At 40.4% G+C, this 10,573-nt stretch overlaps 1 protein-coding gene across 1 annotated transcript in view; it reads left to right on the top strand.

Moving 5' to 3' along the window:
• Positions 1-582: 582 nt before the first annotated feature.
• The window catches only part of SNX8 (sorting nexin 8), a 24,173-nt gene continuing 14,182 nt past the window's right edge, over positions 583-10,573 (top strand). Inside the window, exons 1-3 of the mRNA XM_009286397.2 lie at positions 583-663; positions 7,640-7,830; positions 9,883-10,000. Coding sequence (XP_009284672.1) covers positions 630-663; positions 7,640-7,830; positions 9,883-10,000 — 343 coding nt within the window. The 5' untranslated portion in view covers positions 583-629. The remainder of the gene's footprint in view (positions 664-7,639; positions 7,831-9,882; positions 10,001-10,573) is intronic.

The raw sequence follows: 10,573 nt of genomic DNA, 5'->3' as shown, positions 1-10,573 counted from the left end.
GCCCGCTAAAATGGACTCAGCGGCACGTTAAAGGTCGCGGGGACAATTTATGAAGTGGTTCGGTAGGCACTGTCACAGTCAGCCCCGGACAGAGGCCATCTCTCCTCTCCTTACTGACCCAAGCCAAAAGCAGATCCGGCATGAAAAGAAGCAGCTCGAAACGCTGAAGTTTTAAGAGCGTGCAGCTGAATCGGAGATGAAAAAACTTGGAGGCAAATGCTGCCAGCACTTGTGAAATGAGAAATGGAGGGAGCTCCTGGGTGAATTAAGAAAATAACATGCTAGGCTTATAACAGTTGAACTGAGGGAAGCTTTTAGAGGGAAACAGGGTAATGCAGTTCTCTAAAGTTCTCTTAAAGTGGTAAAGTTTCATACTGGCAAGTACTGCTCTGTGCATAGTATTTTTTTTTCTCTGCTTGGAAAGAAAAAGTAGTAGAGGTTACAAGTGGGTAAGCTTTACGCAGGGAAAAATGGTTCGGTTGGATTATATTCAGGAGTCAGTGTGAGTGTGCTTTTGATATGCCTGTGATGCTCCTGATGCAGATAATGCTTATAAATAAATTATTTTGGAATATTTCTGTCCAGGACTGATGTAAGATATTGGGAACAGCAGCCTTTGTGGAAAAAAAATGTCCTACTGTACCAAAGAGAGAGCTTGTTCAGGTATGTCTATTACGGATTTACCATCTGCTTCAGGAGCCTTGTAGAGATAATATAGTTGTTTCTGAGGAGGGTATTCTTGATCTGATTAACTTCTGCACTGGTGGTGCTTCTGTAACTGTCTGACCTACTCAGCCTTAGTTGGAAAACTTGGCTTTCTTTGGCAAAGCTTATGTTGTGAGCACTGAAAGAAGGTATCTAATGGTCTTAGCAAAAGAAAAATAATGGTGTGAAAGCAGGGATGTTTTTATTTCTAGCATCATGATGCAGGTTCAGTGATCTTGGAAGTTTGACACCCATATGTTTTGGAGATCAGTGAATATTCTAGGAGGATGTAAATCTGAGAAATAATGAGAGTCCTGACAGGGGCTGTCAATGCCCACCTATGACAGCACATGCAAATGTGTTTTTATTTTGCAAGGTTAAAAGTACTTTAACATGATCAAGAGAGAAAAGAAAAAGGGTAATGTTCAATACATTAAAGTCAGTTTTGTAGTTGTTTGTATTGACTTTTTTTTCCCCTCTTGCTCCCATTTGAGGCTGTTTTGCAATGATTGCAGGGAGCTAATCCAGGTGTGTTGGTTGGGGAGGGAGGTGGGTGTCTCCTTTTCTTCTAGTGGTAAATCTTTAACTGTGTGTGCAGCCTGTAGGAGGGCTCGGTTGGGAGGGCTGTGCCAGTTGCAGACAGTAGAATTGGCACATAACCGCTCTGATTTCCCCCACAATCTTCAAGTTTTAGTGGGTTGGTGCAGGTTGATGGAGAGAAATGTATCAGTTACAGACATGTGGAACTGGTACAAAAGGAGGGGAGCTTTGACGATTGCTTTTCAGCAGGATTTGAGATGTGAATGAGCTTGTTCCAACTATAAAACATGTGAAAAGACCGTTGGGAGACTGCAGTGTGTGGAGTGGCACGCCATTTTTTTAATGCTTAAATACTAAGATCAAGTTTTTTCCCAGCGTAATTAAGAGGGTGAGAAATGTGCAAGGAAGATGAGAAGCAAAACAAAAACATAAACAATTTCTTCTGATGATGTTTTCTTGACCTGCATAAGGAAGGTTGATTGTAGAAACTTGGCAATTTTATAGTTAAGCTACAATGCCCTTGTAAAAGTTTCCTGCAGAACAGTTGTATGTGTTATTGCTTGTTGGGTTACCTTTTTGGGTGTGAATTTTTACACTTCCATCCTCTTTGTTAGAGCTGTGTGTGAAAAATGATAGTTTAGCAATCTTCCATTGTGAGCTGGGAAACTGCCCTAGTGAGGATTTGACTTTTTGTCTCCGTCATCTTTGGGAACATTCCTCGATGGACTTTTCTCCCCTAATCCTGTTATTTCTTCAACATGTGTAGCTCCATCTCACTTTATTGTGTTTGCTACAGCTTAGGACTATGGCTCCGTGGCTGACTTGCCAATGGCATGTGATCCTTGTATTCCCAGACTTGGGAAATCGCTTAATTAATCACTTGATGATCTAACAGCATAGTTAAAAGAACAGGGCACTAAGCTTAAAGTCAGTTCTTTGTTCTGTCACACAGATTTACTGTGTGACATTGGAAGGAGATAACTTGGTGTTGGGCTTTTTTTCCTGCTGTAGTATGTGATTACGATATTTTGAGAAGCAGTTAGAGGCCTACAGCTGTAGGGGAATGTAGAAATGCTAGTGCTTTTTTATTATTATTAAATAAAGCTTTGATAATGTCACCTGACTATTTTTGAGTTGTGCCATTACTTCTCTGCTTCATCGTGAAAAGCACCAAGTGCTGAATAACAATCTGAAACTTCGTTGGAAAAAAAACCCCAACCAACCAAAAAAGCCCCAAAACCATAACTACCCCCAACACCTCAAAAACAAAGGAAAAAAAAAAAACCCAAACAAAAAAACCAAACCCAAAACCAGACCAGCCAGCACAGGATGCATATTTGACATCTGCACTGAGAAAGTTGCGGGTTTTTTTAAGGAGAAAACCAAAATGTTAGAGCCGTTTCCAACATCTAATTTTATGATAGTATGTGTATTATTTTATCTTGTGTTGTTTTGGCATTGGATAGCTTGTACTTACAAGTCAATTGCTGGGAGGGACAAGGAAGGACACTATCGCACCATCTCTTAATTAGAGTGAAGCTAAATATGATTACTTTTCTTGAACCTAGTAAGAAATACAGACCTCTCTTCCATGTTGAACATAGATCTGTGTATCAGTTAGCTTTGTTAGATAAAATAGACTGATCCTTTGCATTGCTCCTTTCTAAATAAGCATTGCATGGTTTTAAATTCTTTAAAAAAACAAACAAACAAGTTGCATACAGTTATCTCAAAATATGTAAAGCCCTTAACAGGAAGAAAGGGCTGTTTGTTTTTTTTGTGGAACTTCTGTTTTTCTTTTCTTGTTTTTGCGGGATTTCAAATTATGTAAGAATTTAAAAAAAAAAAAAAAGGCAAGGAAGGGAATCTATTTGGAGTTGTAGTTGAAATCTGCACCAGCTTTCCGAGAGGTTGATGTAGACAGTGAATTCTGGAATTACGGAGGAATGTGTTTGACACAACAAGGGGGAAAGGCATTTCCATAATTCCTGAGGCTTTTCATGAGAAGACAGAAAGGAAAGGAAAATGCTGATGAATGATATTTACATTGCTCCTTTAGTATTCCTGGCCTAGTTTGTAGTGGAGCCTTCATTTTTGCCAGGGAGAAATCTGAGGTATCTGTGTACAAAAACAGTCAGTTCTCGTACTCCCCTGCGTTTCCCGTGAGTTGGATCACCTCTGCTCCGCAAGGCCGTGGTCTGTGATGATGGAGGAGAAATCTTAGCTATTTTTCCTAAAGGCTTTGCTTCCTTTCAAACTCCTTTCTCCTTCTAGAAAATTTGCTACTAATATAACAAGTAATTCTGTGGCACCTTCTACTTAAGTGTGTCTAATAAATTTAGTTCATTGGCACCCTGGTATAATAAAGAGTTGTTAGTAACAGCCATCTGTAAAATGGAGATAAGGCCTCCAAATTTACTTGACAGAACTTAAATAGGGTAGGGAGATCTGTATTGTGATTTACCGCCTATGCTTCCAGCCCTTGCATTGCCCTTCTCTTCTATATGTGCTTACTCACATGTAAAACCTGCGTGCAGCTAATCAGACACTTGAAATTCTACTTTGGGTTTCATAAATGTGTGATTTTTAGAAAATTTGATTGAGGAAACTGGTAACTCCCTGGAGGGCAGATTGCTGTCTAGTTGTGTGAATGGGAGTAATGAACGTCGGGCGCTAACTAAAGCATGAAATGTGTGGTATAAAGTAGTGAAGCTTTCTATTTCAGTTGTTCTCTGGATAAGTGTCTCAACTCCTTTCAGTCCAAAGGCTACCCAACTTGTTACAAAAAAAAAAAGAGTATTATGCAGTGTTTTCGTAGTTTTTTTTCCTTTACAACCAAACAAAAATTAGGCTATGCTTTGAACGCTTCTTTAAACTTTTATTTCTTGTCATCTTGTTGTCTGCTTGTTTGCGTATGTATGCATATATGTATTCTTTTTAACTTTTATATCAAATCGTTTTCAGTTATACCAGACCACTTCCTGGTATCTTATTGACAACAGATTGACAAACTCTGCTGTAGCAAAAGGCTAGCTTGCACAAAAACCCTGATTTTATTTTGTCTGCTTCCCTGTGCTACAGGGGACCATTCCATACCTCATTTCTGTATTCACTTACTGCTCTATGTATATACACTTTGCTAGATGATGATCTGCTGAAACCAAAGGGAATGTTTTCAAAATTAGCTGTTCTCGAGCAGAGAGTGCGTGATGGGAAGCGTTAAGTGTTTTGTTACAATGCATGTAAATCCTTTTACTGGTTGAACACAGGAGCTCATACCAATGAGTTTCCACTATTATCCACCATTCCTGGCCAGGGCTCCTGAGGCTGTTCCTGAATTGACTCTTTAGTAAGTAGAATGAAAAATGGGCTGCAGAATAGCTTCAGTATATATTGCTCTGTAGGCTTAGTGTTAATGCCGCGATAAGTGTTTTCTAAAACAGGTTAACAGCTGTTCAAAGTCATCTTATTGTGTTCTCAGACCAGTGTTTGAGGGTGTAAATTCACCCTGAGTAGCTGTCTTGTTGATATGAAACACGCTGAAATTATTAATTAAACAGTAATTATTCAAACTTGTTTATATGGTTGTCTGATTTGTATGATTTCACACATTTAGACAAGGCTGAGATCTAAAGAAGCTACAGAATATTTCAGGAAGAGCCAAGTGTGTGAACTGCTGATAAAAAGAAGGTATTTCCTGTAGGTGAATTTTAGAAAGCAAATTTAGAGAATAACTTGATGAAAATTGACAAAGTATTACAAATGAAAGGAGCAACGTGGCTGAATTGTCAAAGGAACGCTGAGTCTCGTCTAGATCTGTCTATGGGGCTTCACCCTGTAGTTGTCTTACGGGGTAATGTGGGTTCAGACCACTGGAATAAATCTGAGAGTCCTCAACATCAGTTTGGCTAATAGTGCTGCAGGTTCCAGGACTTACAGATGAAATACTGAAGGATTCACAGTTCATCTTGTAAATCTTTTCTCCTGATGCCTACCTTTTGCCACTGGGAGTTTCAGTAGCTTACCAGACTGAGTAGCTGTAGCCCCAGTAGCTTACCAGTAGCTGAGCCCCAGTTTAGGGAACAATTTGTGCCATGAAAGTCCTGCTTTGTTGGTTGGCCAGCAGGAAGATGGAAAGCAGGGAGAGTGATTCAGTAGGCAGGAGGGGTGTTGTATTAGTACAGATTGGCACTGCTCTCGGGGAAATAGGTGGGTTGCATTTTGGCTAGCCCCTCTTTTGGAGGCTAGCTTGCTGTGACTGCCTTGGTAACGTGAGCCAGTGGTTTGGCAACACAGAGGACTGTGGAATTCTGTGTAGTGTGTGCATTGGAGGAGTAACAAAATCTACTGTGTCATGTTGCATTTCACTGATTAGTCTTGAGCAATTAAAAGCAAGAATTACAAGGGTGTGCACCCAGAGAACCGCTGCTCTGAAGAGCGAGGCTGTCTTGTGCTTTCCATAGTTCTTTTTGTGTGTATTTTTGACATTTACTCTTGATAGTGTGGTTTATTATACCTTGCTGCCCCATGAAAGGTCAGGTGGGCAAGGATTTTTCTACACTAGAAAATCTTTTGCCTTGCTATCTGTATTCTGAATTTTCTTTCCTCCTTTTCTTCTCAGTTCAGCATCTATCTGAAAAGTGGATATACAGATATGTTATCACTTTATCCAGCAGTATCCCAGGTCAACATTGAATTAGCTTGCATTATCTCACCACAAATTTCTGGCCGGTAACAGGAACTTTTTAGAAGCTACTACGTAGGTGGGGTTAGTAGGTGATACATTAGTCTATTAAAGCAGAGGTGTCAAGACTTGCTTCTCTGAGTCACATTAGCAGGAATCTGAAGCCTGATGAGACATGTGGGATAAGGTAATTTGTCCTGGATTTGGTTTGGTTTCCTTAAGCCATTTTATGGAACAAAGAACGATGTGTCTATTCTGAAGCTGTATATCTGAGGAATCGGAGATTACCTGTTTTCCCCATTTATCAGGGCCTAGAGCACATGAAGGAAGAGGTGGGAAATCCTTATCAGGAGGAGGTCAGGGCTTTCAAGTTAAGGATATGAGTTCTTATCTTCTCTGAGTTAATTTCTGACACAGTTGTCAACTTTTTGAACAATGTATCACAGCTTAAAGAAATGGTTCTTGCTTCTATGGTGTTACTGTCTTTTTTGTGTTCTCAAAATTTTAGGTAAGTTTAAGAGGGGGTCTAACTTCTGCACAATGGCAATGATTAATACTGCCTAGCCTTTCTGGGTAACTTTTCATCAGTGGATTGACTTGCTTTGTAAAAGAGCTTGCTTGCAGTATCCCTCTTAAACAGACATATACAGAGAGGAAGCAACCCATCTGTTCCAGACTGGAGAACAGAACTCAGATATGGGCTGAATAGATTCCAGGGTCATATCCACATTTTTCACCCTGTTTCTTATGTGTGAAATGTGTAGAAAAAAAGGATTGCTTTGAAAAACAACGTAAGCTTAGTTTACAGTTGCATAATATCTGTAGCTATGAAGTCAAGTTGAGATAATGGGTTGCAGTCAGTCATTCGATAAGAAGGCACTCTGAATCATCATCTTTGCCCCTCCTTTGATGTAGTTTGTCCTCCAGGGCCATGTTCCTAAGAGCCATCTTTTTTCACTTTTGCATCTGGCTGAGAATCAATTAGAATCTCTCTGTCCAAAACTGTCCAGCTCTGGTTGAATTCACTGTAAAAATATGTTTGGGTTTTTTAGCTGCAAGCAGTGGAATAGGTATATTTGAAAGATTTTGCCAGAGCTTGCTGTGATTGAGGAATTGCTGGGTTGGCCCTTATTAGGAACCTTTTTCCTCTGCTCTTGAACTTAAGAATATTGACATAGTAAATTACTGTAATTCATGCCCACTCTAGCATACTGTCATAGAGTTTAATGAAATTATGTCAAATGAAGTATCTCCTTCCTTTGTAATGACATGTAAAATTTAATGCAGGGCAGTAAAATAACACATTTGCTTTCCTTCCATGAGTTGTTCTAGGCAGGATCCAAAGTGCTGAGCAAGGGTTTTGTTCATTTTGGCAGACCCTGCTGCGGTGGGAGCTGGACAGACAGGAAATGCAGGCCTCTCAGCTGATTCACAGAACAAATTTGGCCTGTGATTCTTCTTTTGCTTAGTAGAGATGTCTTTCTGACTCTGTATAATTGGTGGTGCTCCTGGGTGTTGTGAAGAGGGAGGTACCAACGTCTTGAACGTGTGCGAAGTAGTATAGCCTCCTGGGGGAGGGGCTTGACTGTTGCTCTGGTTGTGTTGCACCACTGTGGGAGCACTGAGCATGGGAACAGGGTATTTTAAGGCTACTTCTTTCACTTTATCTTATCAGGTCTACTGGACTGTTTTTCCCTTTTTGTCTTTTAGATTTGGCAAAGCCTCCGGTAAATGAACCGAGGGAACCGGAACAGTTTCTAATGCAGGCGCCCCAGGGAAATCCGCTGCTGCTTTCCCACACCCTACAAGAGCTATTGAGCAAGGATAGTGTGCAGGTGGAGCTTATACCTGAGAAGAAGGGCCTTTTTCTGAAACATGTGGAATATGAGGTTTCCAGCAAGGTAATGTGAACAAGCATTGGTCTTAGTGAGAATGTATCTTCTTAAGAATGTCTGTGCAGTTGCTGTTGGCAAAGTCTTGTCTAATTTGATAGATGTGTTGGGTCATGCTGGTTGTGAGTAGGCCAGTTGAATGGGCTTACTTTAAATGCAGTAGCACTATGCCTTCTTGACCTGGGCTTCTGCAGCATGGAGCATCTTCTAACTGAGGTCTGATGGATGGTCTGCTAGTTTACTCACTTGAAACCTGAGCTCTGTACAAAAGCAGATGTGTAACATTGAAAACTGAATGTTTGCATAACGGATTGGTGTAGGCGACTGGATATTTCAAACTATTCCAAGCTAGGGAAGAAATTGTATTGGCAGTGCTAAACTGAAATCCTTTGTAAACAGAAAAGATACCGCAAATCCTTCTGCAGAGTCTAGGCCGTTGCCAGTTTACTTGCCCCAATCCTGATCTGTAGGTTCCTCTCTTGGTGTAAGAGAAGATTGAAGATGATGTATCTTTTTCTATTTATAGAGTGGCCAGTGAAATAGCTCTCCAGTAGCTTCTGTGTGTTTTTTCAAGAAGGAAATCTGTCCTCTTCAAAGTGGACCATAAGAAATTTACATCTCGCAGGCCACCAAAACATCAGTTACTGAGTAGCGCTCAAACTGTTGTAGTCACTGTTGTACTTATTCAGAGACATATTTGGGTCACTTGTCTGTAGCGATGTTTGGAGCTTTAGGTGTTTTAGATTGACATCTGTAAGTTTGTCAGAGTGTTGTGAGGGGGAAAGGGCAGACACAGTGAATGCTTCTGTGGGCTTTCTAGCACTCGGTGTTTATTTTTGCCTGTGATTTCAGGGCACAGGACTTGGTGACCCTGGTGGTCTCTCTAGGTTTTGAATTTAGGAACCCATTGCCAGCTCCTTTCAGTTGCTGTCATCTCTCCTATGGTTGTAGCTGTAGAATGATACTTCCTCAAAAAGAAACATAGCTTGGCCTTGAGCTTCATCTAAGATCTGCAACACAAATTGACATCAGATTTCAAAGCAGACAGAGGGAGGCCCTAGGGGCTGTGTCTGTTGTGCTCCAGTTATATGCCTCATTGCTTTATTTTTGAAAATGGATAGTGCCACAATAAGTGGTGGATGATGTGCAATGCAAATGTAGTGAGAATGGGTATAGTGTTGTGTAGTCTTTCTTATTAACTGCTCCAATAGTTGAATCTGTAGTAATAGTGTGGGGTGTGTGTGGGGGGGTTTGTTTATTATTTTTTTTAAAGGATTTCTGCCTCTTAAGTGTCTTGTTCTAGCTGCTATCTGACTCCTTTTGGAATGAAAAAACAGTTTCTTTGGTCCCTTCTACATATTGATCTAAGAACTGCAGAGGGAAGGACTAAGATTTTAAAGGAACTTTCAATCTTTATTTATAGATCTAACATCAGTGAGAGGTCTCTCTTTCTCCTGTGAGGTTCACTTAAAACATCAGTCATTTGGGCTAATACTTAACATGATCTGAGACTGTTTTGCCACCTCTGGATTTGAAACTGATTTAGAGAAAGTTCCTAGGAGCTAGAGGTCAGGTACTGGCAGTACTTCAGGAAAAGAGCTCTCTAGAGCACTTCAAGAGTGTTGACACTATTTCTCAATGTTCTGTCTAATTTGGAAGACCAGAGAGTTCGAGGGAGTAATGATATGGAATCACGGCAGATTTAGGGATATTTGTAATTTCTTGGGAAACCTCTTCCTCTCCATTTCGTAGTCTCTTTCATCTTGTGTGTAAATGAAATCCGTTTTTAACTGAAAATCTTATTCTCAAAAGGACTGTAGTTAGAAGAATGCTATCTCTATTCATAATCGAAAGGTGGCTACTTTTGGAGTCTTTTCTCCCTCCTTCCCAGCACAAGGCCTCTAAAGATAAGAAATAAGTAGTTTCTGCAGTCTCTGAGTGTGATTTCTTTCTTTTCTTCCTGTTGTTTTTAGTGCAGCCGATAGCAAAAGAAATTACAGAAATGCTGCTGATTGTCCAGCTTGTATATTGATTTGTGTGCCCCCCCCTCCTCTATTGCAGAGATTCAAATGCTCAGTCTATAGGCGATACAATGATTTTGTGGTGTTCCATGAGATGCTGCTTCAGAAGTTCCCATATCGTATGGTGCCAGCACTTCCACCAAAGAGGATGCTGGGAGGTAAACCTGGGTCTTTCTTTTGACTGGAGGGGTCGTGGTGCAAGCGGGATCAAGGTGATAATGTTGAAAATAAGTCTTTCCTTCTGCTTGGCTCAGAAAACAACTTTGAGGTTATAATACACAATTTGGAGATTTGAATTGTTGCCATCCTAGAAATTCCCTATAGGTAAGATATTAATGTGAAATTTCAGTGGGATTTCTTTCCGTGGAAGTTCAGTATCTAAGGACTTTTCTGGTAAGATTTAAGGCTTAATTCTACACAAGAGCATGGCAGAGATGCAGGTATTGGGTTTTTTTTTTGGAAAATAGGTTATGATGATCGGTGCTGTGAGTGTAAAATCGCTACCATACTGTTGAACAGCTCTGGTGTGTATTGTGGTGAGTTATTTTGTGAAGTGTTAAGAATAGAAAAGATTTGTGAGAATCCCATTGTTTTTCTACAGCAAGAGAAGAGTAAAGATTAACAAAAGAAAATAAAATCTATATTAGAATCATAGACTAGTTTGGGTTGGAAGGGACCTCTAAAGGTCACCTAGTCCAACCCCCCTGCCGTGGGCAGGGACAGCTTCAACT

This window comes from Aptenodytes forsteri, unplaced genomic scaffold (genome assembly GCF_000699145.1).
Source record: "Aptenodytes forsteri isolate BGI_AS27 unplaced genomic scaffold, ASM69914v1 Scaffold55, whole genome shotgun sequence".
NCBI classification, from domain to species: domain Eukaryota; kingdom Metazoa; phylum Chordata; class Aves; order Sphenisciformes; family Spheniscidae; genus Aptenodytes; species Aptenodytes forsteri.
This window is presented reverse-complemented; position numbering and strand designations above follow the sequence as displayed.